Source organism: Mastigoproctus giganteus, chromosome 1 (genome assembly GCF_048544385.1).
Source record: "Mastigoproctus giganteus isolate SK-2022 chromosome 1, ASM4854438v1, whole genome shotgun sequence".
Classification (NCBI taxonomy): domain Eukaryota; kingdom Metazoa; phylum Arthropoda; class Arachnida; order Uropygi; family Thelyphonidae; genus Mastigoproctus; species Mastigoproctus giganteus.
The window spans coordinates 12,869,727-12,894,448 of record NC_143575.1 but is presented as its reverse complement, the minus strand read 5'-3'; the positions used below and the strand labels follow the sequence as shown (position 1 = coordinate 12,894,448).

General features: G+C 36.1%; 1 protein-coding gene across 1 annotated transcript; it reads right to left on the bottom strand.

Moving 5' to 3' along the window:
- Positions 1-322: 322 nt before the first annotated feature.
- On the bottom strand, positions 323-22,678 carry LOC150090559 (eukaryotic translation initiation factor 4 gamma 3-like). Its single transcript, XM_090378755.1, has 2 exons — positions 22,545-22,678; positions 323-3,871 (listed from the first exon to the last, which is right to left on the bottom strand). Exon 2 carries the CDS (start codon positions 3,670-3,672, stop codon positions 337-339), a length of 3,336 nt encoding a protein of 1,111 aa, XP_090234881.1. The 5' UTR covers positions 3,673-3,871; positions 22,545-22,678; the 3' UTR covers positions 323-336.
- Positions 22,679-24,722: the final 2,044 nt, after the last annotated feature.

The window sequence follows — 24,722 nt, the reverse complement described above, 5'->3', positions numbered from 1 at the left end:
TGAACTGTTCTTTCCTTTTAGAACAGGTATGAATACAACTGGAAGTCCTGAATGATCAGTAAAATGGTCTAATGAACGCTATAATTACTGATCCAAAGCATTTAATTCTGGAACTTTATAATCAAAATACTTTAGCTACTTGACCAAATGTTTTATTTCACTCTTCAGTGAATTAAATACATTCTTCATATAGATTTCACACAAAACACTACAAATATTTCTCTTTACATTCTTTGGAAATAGAATATAGAATTATTCACTGCAACAGTCTTACTTTGAAAAGATCTATAAATTACTGATATATATATATACAATTCTCGATACACTAAGAAGTTATTATCTACTAGATGGTCCAGTGGGTATATTAGTAATGAATCCCAATTCACTACTACTAGTAAAGTAGTTTCCAGTTCCATCTGATAAGTCCTCCCATTTAAATCCAGATTCATTCCACAGTTTATTAACTTCAGCAACTCCTCTTTTAGTTGCTGCTACACTGAGGATACTTAACACCAGTTTTCCAGCAGTTCCACTTGAAATGCATGGCTCAATTGCAAGCCTCAAAAAAGCTATAGAATCATCTATAACAGGTTCAATGACCTCACCCATATAATCAAAGAATTTAGGAATATCAACAGCAAAATCATCAGCAAGTTCTAAAACAGACTTTAGACCAAGAACATACTGCTGCAAAGAAATTATCTTCTTCTGAATAAGGGCACAAAACAACTCGCCTACTAAACTTTGAGCTTTGGTAGAACGCTCAAGTACTAGTGTAACAGCTTCCGATATAAACATATTAAGTGTGGATAAACAGACCAATTCTTTTACACAGTCGACAGCTTCATCGTAATCTTCATTTACAAGAAACTCATCAATTATAACCTTTGTTTTCCTTTTTATCTCATCATCATCCATAGGTTTGCCTTTAAGAATGGTGATTTCATCTTTAACTTGGGAATGCAGAACATCTTTTGAGTGATTTAATCTTGTTAATTTAGCAATAACTTCTTGGGTACTATTTGTACTAGTAGCTCCATAAGGTCTTCTCAAAGCAGGACTGTTAGGTACAAACCCATGATTTCCTCTGAATTGTCGATTAGGTACTGCATACCTTTGATGATCTCTGGAATCTTTTGGATAGTTTTGTGTTGGCGAAAACGGAAACCTGTTGGTAGGATAAAACTGTCGGTTTTCTTTCTCTTGTTTTCCAATAAATCTATTATTTCTCCTAAAGCCAATATTTGAAAATTGATGATACTGAGGAATTTCCAAGCAAGGTTGTTTCAAGATTTGAAAATTAACAGGGGAATTCCTTACAATATTCCACCCATTTACTGAATTATTCAGTGGGTAATTGCTATGATCTTTCCTGATATAAAGATCTGGGGATCTTGTGGGATATGGAAGCTTGGTTTGAATTGGTTGCTGAGGCATAAACTGCTTCTCTATTTCTTCTGCAGCATCTTTATGAATCTCTTCCAATGTCTTAGGTCCATCTTCTTCTCTTCTTGGAATCCAAGCATTTTTTCTGAGATCATTCACATTTTTTAACATGAATTTAATTCTTGTACTTATCTGGTTTCTTCTTAGTACCTGCTGAATTGTAGTAAAGTACTTATTCATTGATGATTTATGAACTGGATTTTTTGAAAAATCCAATACTTTACCAGCTGTATTGAGAAGGGCACACAGACATTCCAGTGATTCTTCATCTCCATGATTCAGCAGAGTTCTTATGCATTCATGTACAATGGATATACCCAACATATTGTGCTTCAACAGTTGTCCAATAAAATTAACAGTACCCAGAGATTTTTTCTTTTTCTTTTCTAATATATCTAACTGGTCTTGCACCCTATTTTTTAACCTTACATCTTTAAGTCTTTTTTCTCTAGGTTCCTCGTGATCTTTTTCGAACTCGGTTTGACATTTTCTGAGTAATAATATTCTAAAAGTAATTTTCTTTCCCTCACTGTTTTCATTTGGTGATATTGCAAGGTCTTTAAGTCTTGTGCAAAATTCTGTATAAATTGATGCATATTTGGGCTCTGTAGTAACTTTCTCAAATATTAAATCAACAATTCCCTTCAACTGTTCCTCTGTATTAATTTCAAGGTCCCAAACATTTTTCACTAAACTTTCCAATTTTTCAGGTGTAATTTTATTTAAAATACTTCTGAATACCTTAAGTAAATGCACTGTTTTCTGTTTATCAGACAAATCTGCATTTGCGGCTTTGTGTGATGGTTTCCAGGCATTTTCACACTTACGTAATTCAACACTTATACTCAACGTATTGGAAATTATTTTTGGCACCGTGTTATGTATATAATGATGCTGATCCATTCCAAAAGACAAAGCACGAAGATGCCACAGAGCAGAATTATAATTTGGTGGAAACAGATTCTCAATACTATTTGTTTCTAATGATTGTGGTGAAGGAATATTACCCAGATTACCAGACAAGGGTTTATTCTTAATTATTTCCACATCAGGTAGGTCTGATGGTTTTACACTACAAAGAGGGCTCAGTCTTAGTTTCAATAAAAATTCTCTGTTGTAACGAATTACATTTTTTGGATGTTCCTGGATGTGCTCCGTATTTGTTTCTATAGTTGTATTATCCTCCGTAAATATCGAAAGGTTTTCAGATGTTCCTTTCTCATTATCTACATAAATGTCACTCTTTGGAATGTCTTCTCGACCAGAAGAAATTTCAACATGTTCTTGTTCTGCATAATGTCTAGCACTTTCTGTAAACACCTCTTCAATTATTTCTTGAGCAATAAGCATGCAAAGCTCATCTTTATCAGGATTGTTAATCACATCATAATCTTCTTGTATGTATTTGTCATCATCATTCTTCTGCACGATTTTCGAGTCTAAGTTACTAATTAATGACTGTGTTACACAAATTTCAGTAGTGCTCTCCTCTGAAATTAAAACATTTCTTTCACAATCTGTGAGGCTGACATCTGAGTTAAGCTCAGAATTTTCTTCTTGAATTTCTTCCCGATCTCTCAGGTTGGAATTTGTATCTCTTTCTTCCTGCACACTTTCAGGAACCAAAGATTCTACAGAAGTACTTTCATCACATTCCATTGAGAAAGAATACTTTTCTTCTAATTTGGGTATTTCATTATTTACATGTGTTTCACTGCTCTCAATTTTCAGTACTTCTATATTGCAGGAACTATCAGTTTCAAGTCCTGAACTATGTTTTGCATCTTTGGTTACATTATCTAGAATTATACATGTTTCACTGTGAGATTTATCATCATCTAAAGTGCTTATCTCTTGCTCTATTCCAAAATGATCCGAACTAGTTTCATTTGTCACAGCAGGTTTAACTTCAAAATTTTGTATTGATATAGAATCACTTTGTTTGATGTTATCTGAAGGAATAATAGTTTGTAACCAAGATTCTTTGGGATCACAAAATTCTGCCAGTTCCTTTTCTGATGATGATGTGCATATAATGTTTTCAGAAGAATCACTGACTTCTATACGATCTGCATTAATTTGGCAATTTTTTTCCGTTTCTACATCTCCAACTGGAAACTTCTTAACAGATGAATTTGTAATCTGAGGAATGCCTTTTTGTTTGGACTCTCCATTCCCATTATTCTGACATTTCCTGTTTTGTTTACCTTTCCTTCTGTGCTTCATTTTAAGAAATTGCTATTTGTATAACCACTAAAGTACTTTTATTCAAACTCTCATTTCTGCAGTGTTGATGGAAAATACAGATGTTATGTAGTATAGCTAATCAAGGAACTTTTCTGATAAGCCTACTTGTAAAGCCAAATGCTACTGGCAAAGAGACGCACAATGAGACTTCATCTCAGGTCACGGTAATCTTCAAAACCTATATAAAGAAATAGACAAAATTCATTAAGAACTATAAAGAATTTGATAGTACTTTAATAGTAAGAACAAAGTAATTAAAAGATACTCAAATGAAAAAAATGTTCAAACACAGCACTGATTGACACATAAGTCCTCTTGCGTGGTAACGCAACAGGATTGACTTCACTAGCTGCTGGTGAAACCAAAGTTTGCACACCAGCAGCCAATGAGATTCTATACAATAAGGTGACTGTTTATTGTTTTAGCAAAAATAATAGCTTTTTGTACTCTCTTCAGAGGGTGTCCATAGCAGGACAACACGTCAAGGCGTTTAGTTTGGGTGTTGTCGCACTTCTCCCATATAGTACTGCAGTTGGATGTTAAGGACCATGTAATTTTGCATTGTTCTCTAGTTTTGGAGAAATGCATTATGCCATGCATTTCTCCAAAAATGTTTTATTTGAACTGTTACAATTAACAGCACACAGTGTACAATGCTTCTGCATTTCAAGTATTCAGTATTTATTCAAAGTATTTACATAAATGTATTTATGAAAATACAAAGTAAAATTTTACAAAAAGCTCACAAAAAAAATAAAAATAAAAAACCCACCATACACGCAACCCCTAAGAAAATTATCTGGATTAGACTGTCCTCATTAATGTTTCTAGCTTATTGCCAAATGATTTTTTATTTTTTTATTTTTGCTGTAAACACTTCACAGGTTAATGTACCACTCAAACACTGCACACCCTAAAAGAGAATACACTGGCACAGTGATTCCCACCTTTTATATAACTTCTCTCTTCAGATATGCCATTTAAAAAGTCGAAAAACACCAAAATAACTCAATGTAAAAATGTTCCACAAAGCTTGCTAACTTTTGACTTTTAAAAAAGCACGGATGCTTACTCTAAAACAGGAAGAAACAAAAGATTTTTTGGAAGGTTTTTTTTTTTTTTTTTTTATATTCACACTACACCACAAGCTAAATTTCACTGGAAAATACAGCCACAGGATTGTTTATCAATAAAGTAAGCTTTTAAAAATCAGCTTAACACTTTTCTCTGTGTGGATTTTTGTTTGTACATTCTATTAGACATCAAATTTATGCTAATTTTGGTTGTTTCATGAAAGATACTGTTGCACACTATGCTCTATAGAAATGCTGAATCAAAGTTTAGTTGAAAACAATTGCCCTGCTGCCTAGCCTTGATTGTTGGGAGCATTTTAAGCTTCACCAGAAAGAGAAGATCTGAACTCAGTTTTGTTTTTCTAACAGTTGAATATTCTCATGCTCAGCATTGCTATAGGAAATGTTAAAATGCCAAGCATGACTATGGTTCATTTGTTATATTTCAAGCTTCCTTGTGCACTTGTAAGTTGCCTGACCAAAGATCATTGTATATCTATTCTTTTTTCTTTCATAATAGCATCTGGCAAGTCTGCACTCTGAAACTGATAGAATGAAGTATGGGAAATTTGCCCGTGAAAATTTTGATGATGCACTGACAAATGAATGTGCTACCTTAGCGTTTATAAGATCATCATTCTTCCATGGGAACTTGTACACCATGTAGTCACATGCACAATAAAGTACTTCCTCATTGAGCAAAAGAACAGAACCTTCTCTTGTTTAGGCCCTCCAACCTTGGTAATAGTGAGTGACTTAGAATATGACTATGTCAGAATCAATATTCAAAATTAAATATTTGAAACTATAGGTTTATGTAAAATATACTTGAATATAACACTCTTAAACATATCTGGGAGTAATGACCTCAGTACACGGATGTGAGGTGTATTGGATTGAATAGCTATGTTCAAATTTTCAAACACTGGCATAATATTTAAAAGAAACAAGCAAATTGCTTTATTCAAGCCAGAACAGAGAAACGTGAACAGACTTTATGCACAAATGGCTGTAACATGCCTAGAATTATCAGCTTGTTTGGCATGTTTAGAATTGCTTTCACAAGAAGTTTGCAATTTTGAAGTTTTTTCTTAGTTCATCATATTTGCTTTATTTAAAAAGCTTTGCAATGTGAACTGGATTTAAACATGAGCCAGTGCTCATACTGTTTTCCATACCTCTTCTTCAAATAGACTTGTTGGTTGCCTCTGTTCTAACAGTTTAGGATATTTCAGGCTGTTCAGATGTCCAATGTTGTATTCTGTATTGTCCCCCATCCAATGAGAGCAAGCTTTTTTTTTTTTTTTTAAATTACAAACGTCACCAAAATGGAACATAGCTTGGAATTACTTTGATTTTTACCATTTGCAGTGATCAAAAATGGCCCATTTTTCAGAGCCATAACTAAATCTTCTTTCCCTATGTGTGCAATTTAACTAACAATGACTGTTAATTTGTTCTTCCACAAATGGATTTTTTTGCTATCTTGCTATTGGGAAACATTTCTGAATAAACTGCCTGCATGATCAGCAACAACTCAAAGGAAGATCAGGTTATATGATAAAAGATGCAAATAAACCATCGCCATGAAATGCAACATCTATTTTTGCATTTCTTTTTATGCACTGATGCTGCTTTTATGCTTGTTTGCAAATCTCTGAGTGTCATATTTCCTGCCGTGTGAAATTGAAAAATATATCTATGTAGAGTACCAAAACAAACAGATTACCTCTGTTAGATTTACAATACATGGAAAATTTAGAGTAAATCAAACATTAAAGTTATTTTGACAGGGTCTCTCATGAGCTGGATTTAGAGAATAATTTCAACATACATTTTTTAGATATTTATGTCTTAATTAAAAATAAATTTAAACCTCCCCATTTTCAACCATTTCTTCCAAAAAAAAAAAAAAAAAAAAAAAAACCCTGATTAGTGAAGTGTGTATAACAATACCCATTGTCTTAATGTATCTGATAGAGAGTTAATTCTCCAAAAAGTAACACAGAAAAATAATACAAAATTGGATAGGCTATTTATCAGTGGCAGAGCCAGAAATTCTATACTAGTAGCTTTTACAAGCATCAACGGTACAATTATATAATATGGCCAGTGTTTTGTAAGGGCGGGAGCTTTAGCCAAACCTTTTTCTGCATCTTTTGAAACATGTAAATATGAAAGAAATTCACACATTGCACAGAGGTCTTCTTGTGGAAACCAAGTCAAGGATATTAAGAACCTTAACATCATCATAATATTCCTAGTAAAAACCTAAGAGTCAAAAATGACTCCATAATTGTTCTGATAAGAGTTTACTTGAACAGGATTATTTATTACTACTCGAGTACAAGGTCTTTTTCAAGTTGCTAAATCCATAACAATTGCACTATCTTGTTATTACAATTTTGGGAAAACTATAATTTGGTTCATGTGTATAGATCACAGCATAAGGTCACAATACATTATAGACACTGGAAGTGCTTGCCATTCTGTTCTAAAGGTTGCTCAAACACAACAATACACTTATGTTTAAGCCTGCAGCTACACATCTATATGGTGGACTTATGGCTAATCTTATTAGCACAGATACAGCTCAATATAGTGAAATATGGAAGAAACTGAAGTAGCCAACCCAAAGGAAACATACATTTCATTGAAATGGGAGCTTCTAGCCATCATATTTTTGGCAAAAGAAGGGAACGGACCAAAGAGCTATATGTGGTGATGCCACCCCTACTGAATAGCAGATAAAATTTTGGTCTAAGCAACTTAAATGGAGTTGAGAATTCATAGATGACCCTGCTCAGGGTGACCAATAGAAGTGACAACTCCAGTAATATGCCAAAAAATTGAAGACCTGATTATGTAGGAAAGATCAGTTCTTCCTGGATGCCAAGAATCTCACACCGCTTCAGAAACAGTGTGTGGCTCAAATTTGCGAGGAAAATTTACATATGCATTGTCGGTGGCACGGGAGATCATATGTACCACCAACCAAAATTCGAAATTAAAGAAAAAGATCTGTGTATTGTATTGCCAAATGTTTGGAAATAATATATTATTGTCATATATTATTGTCATTTTTTGTTATTAATACGTAATATTATTCACATGCTTTCCTAATATTTGAATAAAATTAATCAAACATTATTTATTGTGCATATAAGCATTCCTAAGTCTATCTAAAAAAAAAACTCAAAAACCTGGTTGAAAGTTGCTGCTATGGATAAAAGGATGGTTGAGTGGATTAATATTATTAGTTGAGCCCATTGTTGTTTTGTATATTTATCAATGATATTGATGAAGGTATAACAGGCTGAAGGTATAATATGGCAGTAATGACGGTATGCTACTGCAACAGGATCTGGAAAATTAGGGCAGATGGGCTAAGAGGTGGCAACTAAAGTTTAACATTGACAAATGCAGAGTACTGCATATGGGTAGCAGTAACTCCAGAGTAACATATAAACTGTGCAGTGCCAAACTCAGGTTAGTGGAGAATGAAAAAGACCTGGGCAGTAATTGTGTAGTTACACATGAAGTTTTCTGAGCAGTGCAGACAGGCTGCAAGAGCAGCTCATAGGGATCTTGTCAATGATATACAGGACTTTGCTATCAAGTATGAGGGATTATTATCCCTTTGTACAAGGCAATGGTCAAGCCACACTTTGAGTACTGTAAACAAGACAGGAAGCCTCATTTTAGGATGTTGTTGTTATTTGGTTTTTAGGAGCATTAGCAACTAAGGCCATATTGCTCCAAGGATATGTGGTGATCATTCAATGACCTTTCCGCATCCTCTGTATTTGGTGGTCACAGGTTCGAACCCCGGATTTTAGGATGTAGAGCTGCTGGAATGAGTACAGAGAAGGGCAACAAGATTTATGAGGGGAACAAAGGGTTGCTCTAACCAAGAAAGAGCTTAAGTTCTGTAAATTGCAGCATCTAGAGACTAGGCACCTGAGAGGTGTAGTAACTGAGTTGTTTAAGGCTTTGAATGGTTTGAGCAAGCTGAATACTGATTGGATTCTCTCTCTTGCTCAGATTATGCACTTGAGGGGGCCAAATTACAGAATAGCCATGCCTTTAGCCAATGAGTGGTTGATTGCTGGAACATGTTTCCATCTGTTGTTGTGGAAGTTGATAGCTTAAATAAATTGAAGGAAGAACTGGACAAACTTATGGAGTGAATGGAAATTTTTTTTTGCTTTCTTGCATCATATTCCACACAAATGCTAATAGATTGTTGAAATAAATTTCCACTTTGTGTTACAGAAGTGGGTAGATGGAATAAATTTAAAGGGTATAAGATTTTTGCAAGTTTACATAGCACAGAAAAAAAAAAAAATATATATATATAATAAAAATAATCCAAATCACCTGTCCATCCCCTCTAAGTCTGTCTAGCTTTGCCTTAAATTCATACACTCTACCCACTTCAATAACACCAGATGGAAGTTTGTTGAAACAATCAACTACCCACTAGTGGAAGGCAAATTTCCACACATCCATCCTCAATTTGAATTTATGTCCGAGTGTGTGTGTGTGAGCAAGAGGAAGGATGAAACCAACACAGCTTATTCAATCCATTCAAAGCGGTAAACACTTGAATCAGACCTTGCAGGTGCTTAGTCTCCAGATGCTAAAATTTTCTAAAGTCTTTCCTGATAAGACCACCCTTTCATTCCCCTCACTAATCTCGCTACTCTTCATGGCACCCATTCCAACGGATCCACATCCTTCCTAAACCGAGGCTTTCAGACCTGTATGCAGTACTCAAGCTGTGGCCTAACTATTGCATTATACAATGGAGTAGTCACCCTATTATCCCTGCCACCAAAGTTCCTGTATATCATTGACAAATCCCCATGAGCTGTCCTGGCAGTCTGCTACACTCCTTAGAGAGCTTAATATGTGACTGTGCATTTACTCCAGGTCTTTTTTTATTTGCTACTATCTTGAGTCGCATCTTTAATTGTTTTATATATTTACCCTTTGCATATTAATGCCATATAATATGCAAGGAGGCAAATATATATAATCATATATGTATAGGAACATTGTGAAAAACAAGATGCTACCTTAGTATATGATTACTATAGCAGTTAACAACTGATGACTTATTAACTGACAGTTCAGGTTAAATACATGGCAGTAGTACAGTTCAGATATGTAGAGAAGATATTACAGATGGCATGTGAATGCACAGGTCCATTAGCACAATAATTGCAACGGCAAAGTGTAGCTGTTGCAGTTATAAGCAGATAGTGTGGAGAATACAGATTAATAGTTTAAAAGCAGTCACAGGCAGAGTCAAAACTGATTCTGGCACTGTTTCTGCAAGACATGCAGCATTCTGGAAAGTAAGGTGTGAAGGATTACAAGGCCTGCTGATGGTCCTCATATCATAAACAAATATATGGGTTATGTTAGGAATACCAAGAGTAAAAAGAGGCACACACTTGATTGCATGCTAACACTAGAAGCATATCATATAAATTTTGAAGCATCAGTTAAGTCACCAAATGAAGACATTAGTGGGATATCAGAAACATGGTGCCACTTGGACAGAGAGGATGCAGAATTTGATTATGACAAGTACAATGTGTAGTAGTAGTAGTAGTAGTAGTGGCACATGATGCAAGAAAGCAAATGTAGGAGCTTATGCAGCATCAGCCAAAAAAAAAAAAAAAAAAAAAATATTAGCATTAGTAGAGGCATTTGATGCAAGAAAGCAAGCTTATGCAGCATCAGCCAAAAAAAAAATAAAGTAAAAAAAATAACCACTTCCACTTCACCCCTCTGTTCGTTCGAAATATCTGTCCAGCTGAGCCTTAAACTTATTTAGGCTATCAACTTCCACGACAAGGGATGGAAGTCTGTTCCACCTACCAACCACCCGCTGGCTAAAGGCAAATTTCTGCACATCTATCCTACATCTGTCTTTCCTCAATTTGAACTTATGCCCTCTCAGGTGATTATTCTCAGCAAGAGGAAGAATCCCATCAGCATTGAGCATGCTCAAACCATTCAAGGCTTTGTACACCTCTATCAGATCTCCTCGCTGGTGCCTAGTCTCCAGACACTGTAATTTGCAAAACTTAGCCTTTCTTCGTAACAGCACCCCTTTGTTCCATTCACTAATCTTGTTGCTCTTCTCTGTACTCGTTCCAGCAGCTCTACATCCTTCTTGAAATGAGGCCTCCAGACCTGTATACAGTACTCTAGGTATAGCATCACCATTGCCTTATACAAGGGAATAATCACCTCCTTATCCCTGCTAGAAAAATTCCTATATATCATTGACAACACGCCATGAGCTACTCTTGCAGCCCGTCTGCACTGCTCAGAGAAATTCATATCTGCCTGCACAACCACCCCCAGGTCCCTTTCATTCTCTACCACTGTCAGTGTAGTACCACAGAGTTGATACATTGCTCTGGGGTTGCTGTTTCCCATATGTAGTACTTTACATTTGTCAATGTTAAACTTCATTTGTCACCTCTCAGCCCATCTGCTCAACCTTTCCAGATCCTGTTGCAGCAGCATAGTGTCAGTAGTGTCCTTGACAACCCTGCCAACTTTCGTATCGTCTGCAAACTTGGACATTAAGCTTGATATACCATCATCAATATCATTTATAAATACAGAGAACAATAAAGGACCCAATACTGAACCCTGAGGGACTCCACTAATAACATTAGTCCACGATGAGCAGTGTCCATTGATTACCACTCTCTGTCTTCTACCCCTCAACCACCCCTTTATCCATAGCAGCAATTTGCCTCCAATGCCACACTGCTCCAATTTGTGCAGCAGTCTTCCATGTGCAACAGTATCAAAAGCCTAGATACAAGTATATAATATCAAAATTATTCCCTGCATCCAGTTCTTTTGTGACTGCATCATAGTATCCAATCAAATTGGTCAGGCAAGACTTCCCCTTAACAAAACCATGCTGTGTCCGAGCTATAACTGAAGTCTTGTCTAGATGATCCTGCAGTGCTTCTTTAACCAGTGCCTCCATTAATTTTCCGGGAACAGAATATACATGGTTCAGGAGCACAGAATCTGAAGCAGTAGACCAATGTAATATGTCACTTGGTGTGACAAACATTAGGAAAACAAAAATGACAGTAGTTGGAGTATCTAATAGACCAAATGACTGATCAATATGATGAACATACTGTACAGTCAAATAGAGAAGGCCAATAAATCATGATGTTTTCAAACGGCATATCTTAACTTTCTAGATATTAATAGGAACTTGTTGGTTAGTCACTCACACAGCAGCAGAACATTTTTGAATTTATTGGATGACTGTTTTCTACACCGGCAATACTCTTTTTCTGATTATCAATGATGACTCTTCACATATTAAGAATCTACAGGTAAAGGAACCATTAGGTGGCAGTGATCATAGTGTAATGAAGAGAGATTTTGTTTTCACAAATCTGACTACAATGGTCTCAGACTGCTTTTAAATTATTCAGTAAAACTAACTGCAAATTCTAAATGGGAAGTGTTCAGGGAATTAATCATCATCAGCTATTTTCAATCCACTGCAGGATGAAGGCCTCTCCAGGGCCTTCATCCTGCAGGGAGTTAATCATAGAATGTACTAAGCTTTCTATACCAAGATATATGTTGACATTTTATACCTAAAGTGATGGCATATGAACTGATCAGATTAGTGACAAAGAAGAAAAAAATGCATGGGATGATTATAAACTATTAGTGGTAGAGAAGTCTACAGTAAATACAAACTAGTCTGCAATCAAATCACTAAGAGGGTGGGGACCAGACAAGGTAACATGGATTATGAGAAGTCTTTAGCCACGTAGAAATTTATTAATTTTTGAGTTGTCCTCTCCACCGAAAAAAACTGTTTGCTGATATTGCTTGTAGTTCCTGTTATACAATAGTTGCAATAATGGCAAATGATGCAAGAAAGCAAGATTATATAGCATCAGCACAAAAAAAAAAACAACCTACACAGTTTACCCATTCGTACCCTGCAAGAATTTCTCTAGTTTTTCCTTGAGGGAATGGGTTGAATAAATTCAACCCAGCCTGTACCAACAATCAACCACCTACTGGCTGAAAACAAACCTTTGCACAGCTATTCTGCAACCATCCTTCCTCAACTTGAATTTATGCCCCCTCGTGTGTGTAGCCTCAGCAAATGGAAGAATGCCATTAAATTCAGCTTACTGAATCCATTCAAGAACCTTTTTAAACACCTCAATCAGATCTCTACACAGGTGCCTAGTCTCCAAATGCTGAAACCTTTCTTGGGAAGAGCACCCCTTTCTTCTCCTCACCAATCTCATTACCCTTCTCTGCACCTTTTCCAGAAGATCTACATCCTTAAGTACTGTATACAGTACTCACGATGCAGACTAAACATGGCCTTATATAAAGGGATAATCACCTCCTTATCCCTGCTAACAAAGTTTCTGTATATCATAGACAAAACCCCGTGAGCTGTCCTAGCAGCATTTCAGCACTGCTCAGAGAACTTCGTATTTGACTGCACAATTACCCCCAGGTCTTTTTCATTCTCCACTACCCTGAGTTTAGTATCATACAGTTGATAAGTTACCCTAGAGTTACTGCTACCCATATGCAGTACTTTGTATTGTTAATATAAAACTTCAACTGCCAAATCTCAGCCCATCAACCCAATTATCCTAGATCTTGTTGCAGTAGCTCACTCTGATAACTATCGTTAACCGCCCTGCCAACCTTTGTATGATCTGCAAACTTAGACATTAAGCCTGATACACCTTAATCAATATCATTGATAAATATTGAAAACAATGAGCCGAGCACTGAACCCTGAGGAACTCCACCAATAAAATAAATCAATGAAGAGTAGTGCCCATTGATAACTACAGTCTTCTTCCAATTTAAACATTCTTTTATCCATAGAGTAACTTTCCCTTAATGCCATACTGTTCCAATTTGTACAGCAGTCTTTTATGGGCAACATTATCAAAAGCCCTCCTGAAATTCAAGTATATGATGTCAAAATTATTTTTTGCATTCAGTTCCTTGGTCACTGCATCAGAATAACCTATCAGGTTGGATAGACAAGATCACCCTTTATCAAATCCACGCTGTGATTTCAGCAGAATTGCATGCCTGTCCAGATGGTCCTGCATTACTTCTTTAGCCAGCGATTCCATTATTTTCCCTGGAACAGACGATAAGCTAACAGGTCTCTAATTAGCTCATTTCAAATTTTGACTTCCGTTCATGAAATGGGGATACATTCACACACCTCCAGTCCACAGGGACTGCTCCCTGAATCTAAGGATGCTCTCATAATTATGGCTAAGGGTTTGCTTACCTCTGCCTCCATTAATGTAATTGTATAGATTCTATCCACTCCAGGTGCCTTTTTATGTCCACCTTGAACAATTTCTTCTCCACTATCCTTTCAGTTATCAAAGTCATTTAGCTCTTCATTAGGGTTTGATAAAAACTTCTGACATCCCCTTCCCTAAAGAATTCCTCATGTGTGAATGTAGATGTAAAATACCTATTCAAATTGTCTGCAACCTGAGCAGGGTCATTAACAGTTAACCCATAGACATCAAGTGATCCAATGTGCTTCAATGCTTTCGTTCTACTGTTAATATAAGCATAGAAGTCTTTGCTGTTTTTCTATGCATTCTTTGCAAGAGACTTCTCATAATCTGCCTTAACTTGCCTAACCTCCTTTGTGACTTGATTACAGACCAGCTTATATCTACCATAGGCTTCTGCATCACCTGATGATTTATATGCATCCCATTCACTTTTCTTCTCTGCCATGTGTCTCAATAGTTCATCTGACATCCATTTAGGTCAAAGTCTTGAACAGTATTTATTCACTGGTACAAAAAGCCTAGTAGCTTCTTTGATTACTTCCCATGTAGAATTTGCTGTTGGTAACATCATCAGTTGGCCCCAATGCACAGAATTTAAAAACTGCCTCAGGCCACTGTAGTCACCCTTACAAAAGAAAAGGCCTTTCCCTTTACAGTAGTTGTCTTTAATTAAATTCCACATCAAATGCGATCGCCACCACCCAGTGGGTCTTTTATCTGCAGATTTTTAATGATTGAAGAATCACTGCTGGTATTGCTTCCTCTTGTTGCCCCTATCTTACAAGCTGCAGAAAACAGTCATCCAATAAATCCACAAGTCTTGCTACTGTGCGAGTGACAAACCCACAAATTCCAGTCAAAATAATTATGTAGTAACAAAGAAACTGGATGTTCCACACGAAAGAGTGCTGTACAAACTGGAGCAGTGCAGCACTGAGGTAAGTTACTGCTATGGATAAAGGGATGGTTGAGTGACAAAACACAGGAGTAATAATTCTTCAACTAATGTCATTAGTGGAGCATCTGAGGATTCAGTGGTGGGCCCCCTTACTGTTTACAGTATTTATTAACAACAACAATGAAGGCATATCAAGCTTACTGTTCCAAGTTTGCAGATGATACAAAGTTTACAAAGGTCAGCATGGAAGTTAATGCAAGAATCAAGTCACACTATTGCAGGAAGATGTAGAAAAATTAGGCAGATGGGCTGATAAGTGGAAAGTAAGATTTAACATTAGTAAATGCAAGGTACTGAAAATGAGAAGCAATAATTTCAGAATAACATACCAATTAGGTGGTGGAGAACAAAAGATACCTAGAGGGTAACTGTCTGACATGAAGTTTCTGAGTAGTGCAAATAGGCTGCAAGAGTAGCTTGTGGTGTCTTGTCAATGATATACAGGAATTTTTCTAGCAAGGATAAGGAGGTGATTATCCCCTTGTATAAGGCAATGGTCAGGCCACACCTTGAGTACTGTATACAGGTCTGGAGGCTTCATTAAGAAGGATGTAGAGCTGTTGGAATGAGTACAGAGAAGAGCAACAAGATTAGTAAATGAAACAAAGGGTTGCTCTTACGAAGAAAGGCTTCAGTTTTGCAAATTACAGTGTCTGGAGACTAGGCACCTGCGAGGTGATCTGATAGAGGTGTATAAAGCCTTGAATGGTTTGAGCATGCTCATTGCTGATGGAATTCTTCCTCTTGCTCAAAATAATCACCTGAGAGGGCATAAATTCAAATTGAGGAAAGACAGATGTAGGATAGATGTGCAGAAGTTCGCCTTTAGCCAGTGGGTAGTTGGTTGGTGAAACAGACTTCCATCCTTTGTTGTGTAAGTTGATAACCTAAATAAATTTAAGGCTGAGCTGGACAGGAATATGGATCAAATGGAGGGGTGAAATGGGAGCGTTTTTTTTTTTTTTTTTTGGCTGATGCTGCATAAGCTTGCTTTCTTGCATCATATGCCCGTACTATTGCTAATTATGCCAGCAGAGACAAGGAAGTGAATATACCAATGTATAAGGCCACATCCTGAGTACTGCATACAGGTCTGGATGCCTCATTTTAGGAAAGATGTGGGTCTCTAGGAATGAGGACAGAGAAGAGCAACAAGATTAATCAAAAACACAAAGGGGTACTCTTAACGCAAAAGACTGGTTTAGCAAATTGTAGCACTTGGAAGCTAGCAAAGAAACCTGATTGAAGTGTTTAAGGCCTAAGTTTATTTAATGACAAGAATCAAGGCATACTATTGTAGCAAGATAGAAAAATTAGGCAGGTGGGCTGAGGAATGGCAAGTAAGGTTTAAGGTGTACATTGGTAAATACAAGGTACTGCATATGGGCAGCAGTAATCTCAGGAAGGAGAGGGAATCATCATCATTCTAATTCTTTCTCAGACAATACGTATACACACAAAACTTAAATTGAAAAAGGATGGCTGCAGGGTAGATGTGCAAAAGTTTGTGTTCACCCAGAGAATAATTGATTGTTGGAACAAACGACCATCTGGTGTTGTGAAAGTGGGTGATTTAAATAAATTTAAGGAACAATTAGAATATTATTAGAGGGATTCACAGATGAGGTGGGTTTTATTATTATTATTTTTTGGTTGATGCTGCATAAATTGCATCCTTGCAAGTTTTACTACCACTACTAATAATAATTTCAGCAAAGCTTTTTGACACAAATCCACACTCTTCCAAATGTAATACCAGTTGGAAGAGTGTAGCATTAAGGGCAAGTTACTGCCGTAGATAAGGGGATAAATGAGTGGCAGATTAATGACCACTGCTCTTCATGAACTAGTGTTATGTGTAGATACATTCTCTCAGGGTTCAGTGCTGGGCCCCCTTGCTGTTTCAAAGGTTGGCTAGGTGTTTAATGACAAAAATCAAGGTATGCTACTGCTGGAATACCTAGCGAAATTAAGCATGATAAGTGGAAACTGAGGTTTAAAACTGATACATGCAAGGTACTGTTACTTGGGTAGCATTAATCCTAGATTAGCATACCAATTGGGTTAGTCACATTCAAGGTGGTAGAGAATGAAAAAGACCCAGGGGGTAATTGTATAGTCTGATACAAAGTTCTGAGCACTGTAGCCTAGCTGCCAGGAGAGCTCATAGAGTTCTATTGATGTTAGAATTAGAAGTGGCAAATGTTGCAAGAAAGCAAGCTTATATTATTATAAGGAAAAAAAAAAAAAAAAAACCCTTCCTACATCCCATGAACCCTTTCATCCAATAGTTTATTTAGTTCTTTCTTCAATTTATTCAAATTACCCACTTCCACAATGACAGACGTAAGTTTGTTCCAACAATCAACTACCTGCAGGCAAACTTCAGAACACCTATCCTGCAACAGTCCTTCCTCAACTTCAATTTATGATTGCTCATGTGAAACAAGAGGAAAAATGCCATCAGCACTGAGTTTATTCAATCACAAGAGTTTTACCAGGAGGAGCAAGAAGCTGATTATCCTGTTGGATAGTGCTCTTTTGCTGCCACCCTTAGTATAACTAGATATATTCCTTGCACCCCCAGTGTTTTATTATGTTTATCATCAATAATTATCCCTTCCACTTTCCTCACAAAGTCTTTTTGTTCCCTGTTAGAATGATATACTTCTGGCATTCCCATCCCTAAAAATTTCTTATATGTGAAGGTAGATGCAAAATATCTACTTAATTTGTCAGCAACCTCAAGATCATCAACAGTTAAATGATTCATAACTGTCAGAGCAATGTAACTGTTATTACTAATAGTGCCACATGATGCAAGAAAGCATCAACCAGAAAAAAAGAACTCCCACATCACCTCTTCATCCCCTCCAATAATTTGTCTAGTTCTTCCTTGAATTTAAATTTACTCAAACTGTCCATTTCCACAACAATATTTAGTTGTTCAATGATCAATATTAAGTTTGTTCTTCAATATTAAGTCTGTTCCAATGATCAACCACCTGCTGGCCAAAGGCAAACTTCCACACATCTATCCTGCAAACCATACTTTCTCAATTTGAATTTATGCCGTCTCATGTGTAGCCTAAGCAAGAGAAAGAAGGATCAAATGGGATCAAAGAGTGACACCTCAATCAGATCACCTCGTAGGTGCCTAGTCTCCAGATGCTCCAGTTTGCAGAACCGAATTCGGTCTTGGTAAGACTGACTTAGATTCCATGACGAGGCCTCCAGACTTGTATGCACTATAAGATGTAGCCTTATACAATGTAATAATCACCTCATCTCTGATAGCCAAGTTCCTGTATATTATAGGCAAAATTCCATTAGCCATCTGGCAGCCTGTCTGCATTGCTCAGAGAACTTCACATATCAGATTGCACAATTATCCCTGGGCATTTTTCATTTTTCGCTACCGAATGTAGTACCACACAGTTGGCATGTTAATCTGGGATTACTGTTACCCATATGTAGTACCATGCATTTGTCAATGTTAAACTTCAACTGTCATTTCTCAGCCAGTCTGCCTAATATTTTTAGATCTTGTTGCAGCAGCTTCTGCTGATAATTGTCATTAATCACCCTGCTAACTTATGTACCATCTGCAAACTTCAACATTAAGCCCGATATACCTTTATCAATATCATAAATATAGAAGCATAAATGGTTCCAGTACTGAATACTCCACTAATAACATTAGTCCATGAAGAGCAGCGTCCAGTAATAACCACTCTGTCTTCCCCCACTCAACCTGTATCCAGAGCAGCAACTTGCCACACTGCTCTAACTTGTGCAGCAGTATTTCATGTGTAACAGCACTGTATTCCCCAGAAAATTTTGCCAGCTGGGTGGCATTATGAAGTAGCCAGGTGGGGAAGTCTAATACTTTGCAATATTATAAATTTTTTTGTTATTTATAAATGTGACTTAAGGAATCCACAGCAAAAATTAACTGCATAATTTAATATTATATGATCCTGTTGCATTGCTCTCGATCACATAGTATCTTCGAATTAATATTTATCAACATCAGTAAGCCTTGTGGTACCATATGGTACCACGAAGAGCGCTTAAATTTTAGTCGGGCAGTCAGTTAAATTCACCAGGCGGTGCGCCAATTCGATAAGTCCTGGGAAGAACACTGAACAGTATCAAAAGCTTTCCTGAAATCGAACTATATGATGTCAAAATTATTTTTTACATCCAGTTCTGTTGTTACTGTATCACTCTATCCAATCAGATTGGTCAGACAGGATTGCCCCATAATAAATCTGTGCTGTGACTGCAATATAATTGCATTCCTGTCTAGATGGTCCTGCATTAGTTCTTTAACCAGAGACTTGATTATTTTTTCTAGAACAGAAGTTTAAACTCAGAGGTTTGTAATTACTCATGTCACCATTTCATTTCCCTTTGTGAATTGGGGATACATTTGTGCATCTCCAGTCCATAGGGACCTTCCCTGAATCCAAAGATGCTTTCATAATTATGGCTAAGGGTTTTCTTACCTCCTTTGCTGCCTCCCTTAATATAATTGGATAGATGCTATCCATCCCTGGAGCCCTTTTTATGCTAAGCTTCAATTTCTCTTCCACTTTCTTCTTAGTTTTCACAAAATCATTTAGTTCCCTGTTATATTTTTTTTTCAATGTCTGGCAGTCACCCCTCCATTTAGTGTTTCCATAAGTAAAGAAATCTTTTTTGAATTTCTCAGAATTCTTTTCAAGAGATTTCCGGTTGTCCACCTTAGTTTACCTAACATTCTTTGTGATTTATTGTAAACTAGATTTTATCTACTGTAGGCTTCTGTATCACTTGATAATTTATATCTATCCCATGTATTTTTCTTCTCTGCCAAGAGTCTCTTCAGTTCATCTGATATCCATTTAGGACTAAACTTTGAATAGTATCTCTTAGTTTGTATATATATATATATAAAAAAAAAAAGAACTAGTAGCTTGTACAGTTACTTCCTTGAATGCTTTCCACTTAAAATTTGCTGTTGGTAACATTATCAGTTAGTCTCACTAGATAGAATTTAAAAACTCTCTGTGAAGCAGGTGGAAAAAAAAAAATAAATAAATAAAAAAATAAATAATATTGACAGCATATACTCAGATTTCAGTAAAGTTTTTGAGGGGGGGGGGAAGCAGCTATTATGGATTAAGGGATAGTCAAGTGACAGATTGGTTATTAAATAGCACTGCTCTTAGTGGCTAATGTTATTAGTGGTGCACCCTCAGGATTTGGCGACGAGACCCTTACAATTTTCAATATTTAGTTGATGCTAATAATGAGATATCAAGCTTAATGTCTAAATTTACTGATGATACAAAGGTTGGCAGGGTGAATAATGACAGGAATCAAGTCATGCTGCTGCAACACTGCTATATAAGCTCACTTTCTTGCATCATATGCCTCTACCAATGCTAACACATCAAGACTGATCTGTTGCAAGCATAAGACCAAAAATATTAGTCCCAAAAGGATATTTTATTTCATGAAAGACTTCAATTTGCAGTGCTTGGAATGCAAGCCCATATGAGAGTGTTTAGGGCTTAAATGGATAAGGTAAACTAAATGCTGATGGCATCTTCAACTCTTTCACAGACAATAAACAAGGGGACAAACTTAAATGAGAAATGGATGAATGCATGTCAGATATGCAAAAATTTGCTTTCGGCCAGAGAGCAAATGACTGTTGAAAAAAGAAAAACTGTCTAGTGTTGTGGAAGCAGGCAGTGTAAATAAATTTAAGGAAGAATGCCAAATTATTAGGGAAGATAAATAGGTATGTGGATCAATTTTTATTTATTGTTTTTTTGGCCCACATTACATAAGCTTGCATTATTTGCCACATTAATACTACTGTATATTTCAAGAAATATTTTTCTCTTGATGATTTAATTGAAAATCAGAGAAATTTCAGCTGAACAGAATGAAAACGAACCCCACATGCCAATGTGTTTGTTGAATAAGTGGCACAGGGTGAATTAGTGTAACACCCTGCTCATTACATCTAATGATATCCTGCTATGGACATTCCTAGTGGGGCAGAAAAAAAGGGGAAGGCAATCTGTATTGGTAAAATATATTGTACATCAGAATTAAACCAGGAAAAGAAAGTGCAGAAATATAAACTGCACTAAAAGGTGTTCAAGAAACACACCCTCCGATTGTAAATCTGTATTTTCCATGCTTTTACTGTTTCTTTTTTGTTAATAATGCAGCCATCACAATCACACACAATTCTTCTTCATTATCTGAAATGAGATGCTTTGCAATTACTATATTTATTAATACACTTTATAAAATTTTATTTTATAAAAGTGCATATTTCATTTCATATATGTTTTTGTATATACAAGAAAAAAAAACTGCCTTTAGTTATGAAATGCGTGGGCGCACGAACACACACGTGTGTGTACTCCCATAGCTCTTGGTGAGCAGCAAGGGTTAAATAAATCAGATCTTAAGTTTCTCGATGTTAGTGCACTTTCAGAATGCAGCAATTTTAAATACTGAAGAAAAGTGCTTCCAGATTAGCATTTCCCACCATGTAGAGCGACCCCTCCCTAGTCTCCTGGCGGTCTCTGAGGGTTATCCTAAAAGGATGGGTCACTACATGGTTTTAACAAATTAAAAATACAGGGGGGGGGGGAAATTAAGGGAAGAAGCCTCTGCTGGTTATTTGCAAAGGATTCCTTTTTTTTTTTTTTTTTTTTTTTATGAGGCTGCCAGAAGTGGTGGAGTATCCCTTACTGATCTATCTACAGGAATACTTTTGTATTCCTGTAGATAGATCAGTAAGGGATTCAGGGTTAGGTAATCAAATCTTAGTTTCGTGTATGCACAGTTTTATTTATTTTTTTCTTCCCTTACTAAAAAAAGCAAGTGATTATTTATGGCAATTTTGCCACGTTATTCGAACGTAAACCGATTTATAAAGAAATTTCATTCTACAATTTTTTCTTCTTTCCTAAACTGTACTAAGCAGTGCAATGTCCGTCCTGATTCATTTAATTTTCAATATTGCAACCTTCAATTAAACTACTGCGTTGTTCACAATTCTGCACAATGGCTACACTAGTCAAAATTTCAGCTTTTAATAAATTTTTGATTACCTTAATTCGAAAACAAGCGAAAAATTACATTAGCCAGAAACTCAAACGTTGCGTTATAAATATTAGTTTCCATCCGCAAGTGAATGGAAAAACCTACGCCTCACTACATCATTATTGCATAAGAAGGGGTGCGACCATCCCTTATAAAGAATTAAAATAAGAAAAATAACATAAGAATCCAGTTACATTAATTCATTGAAAATTAAAAAAAAACAATTTCTTTAAATGATTTAAACTGTTCTTAAAAATTACTAACCAGTGTGGCGATTAAAATATATAAGGGCGCTTCTAATTTTATTTTATAAAGTGTACTCACCGATTATATCATATGGAGGGATGCAGGATAAACTGCAAAAGAAAATGTCAGCAATCTAATATGATGCGCTTTCCCGGGTTTGCAGTCGAGAAATTGCCAGCTTTTTGGCGGGCTCTCCACCACTCACAGCTGGTACGCATGCGTTTGTTTTGCTCTTCCTACCCATCAAACTGACCCAGCTGTCAACCTATTTAAAATGGATACCCACTAAGAGTGTGGCCCACAATAAAATAAAATGCTAATACAAGCATCTGAAATTAATTTATTAAAAAATTCATTCACCGATTGTCAAATTTAAAACTGAAACCAAACCTTATCTGAAATTAATTAGTTAACGACTCCATTCACTGAATGATCTATTTTAAAATTGAAAATAAACTTTAATATTTTTCTTAAGTAAAGATCGAAATTGAATTTATAATTAAATAATTTTAGTTAAATTGAGGTTTTATTTTACCATTAACCGCGGTCAGTGCAGTGTTGAACTTCAGACATGTGAGGTCACTGAGTTCATTTTGCCGCCCCACGGATTTTGCGCCTGGACGTCACCACTTCCGATTTTAAGGCAACGTGAAGTTCGAAATTTATAGACGACCTGAGTTTCCTTTTATTTATTCCCCCACAAAGGCCAGTGGCGCGTTATCCGATAGGCAAAAAAGACATTAGTCTAGGGCCCCGATCAGAGGGGCCACAAAATCACTGTTTCAAAAACTCATCGTTGTTTTTTAACTAATATTTTTAAGTGATTTTTATCTGAAAGCAAATTTTCTACTTGCCAAGGTGAATGAACTTCACTTGAAGATTAATTTCAAAATTACGGTTTTTTTTTTTTTTCAAAAATGGTTTTAACGATTTTGATGAAATTTATATTTAGTTTTCATGTCATATAATTTGTTTGGTTGGTTATCACAATAAAATGAAATTCAAAATGTTCTTTATTACTTCTTTCTTTGCCTTGGGCCCCATGAAAGTATACATGGGGGCCCCAAAATTCCATTTTGCCTTGGGCCCCCGAAGGTATAACGCACCACTGCCAAATGTAATTAATAAAGGACGTTTTGCGTAGCTACAGCTTTAAATAGAGACAAAGAAAGAGTTTTTAAATAAGGAGCTGTTCAAAAATTATAATGGAGTATTTTATCTTATGGTAATACAGTAAACTGTAGAATCCGGCACATTTTACAAAAAATAAAATAAAATTAATAAAAAATTCTAAAGATTAATAGCACTCTTATACCACGTGAAAATAATAATATAGTTTATTAAGCTTTCGCCTAAATTACTATACATTAAGATTACGTTTCAGGTACCTTACCGATACTCATTATCAGACTATGCTGTTATGGAACAAAATATGGAAAAGGCTACAAATTTGAATATATTACAAAAATTACCAATATTATGATTAAACTTGCTATTATTACAATCTGATTACAATTTTGCTAATAAACAATTGTAAGTTTGAATTATTGTTACAATAATTCAATCTTAGAATTGTTTGAATTATTGAATAAAGTAAATCTTAGGTTAATACAAAGAGATTAAATTCTTACCTACTGACAGACTCTTCTTGCTGATTAGAAAACTAATGTACATACAGGCAACTGATGCTTCCAGCAGTTAATTTATAGGCGAGGGATTAATTCTAATAGCCAATAGAATTTCGCAGATTTTCTGTCCCGGATCCGGGGTTATTGTGAAGTGGAAGCTTGAGGTGACCTTTGCCCTCATACTCTGGATATCAGAGGTTAGTGTGCAGGCTGGTTCTTGTATGTGGGGGTACTCCTCCGGAAAACTCTCTATTTTCTTTCCTGGTTGTTTCATTTCTTATTAAAAGATGAAAATATTGCGAGTTGAACTCGGCTCCCTGTTTTCTGTTGAAGCTCCGAACATTTTCATGTAAAAGGCTTTTTTGAATTTCCTTCTGTTGTATTGCCTATCTGTAGAAAGGAAGGATTCTAGTGTTATTAAAATCCCAAATGTCACCACATTGGAAAGCATGGAGGACTGTAGACCTCCATGTACATCTTTTTTGTGTTCTTTGATTCTGCAGTGTAGGCGTCTGTATGACTCTCCTATATATGTAGCCCCATACCTACAGTCTGTTTTATAGAGGGGATTGTCAGACTTGTTGTTTTAGGATCTACTTAATGGAGGCTAAACTTTTGAAGAAGGTGA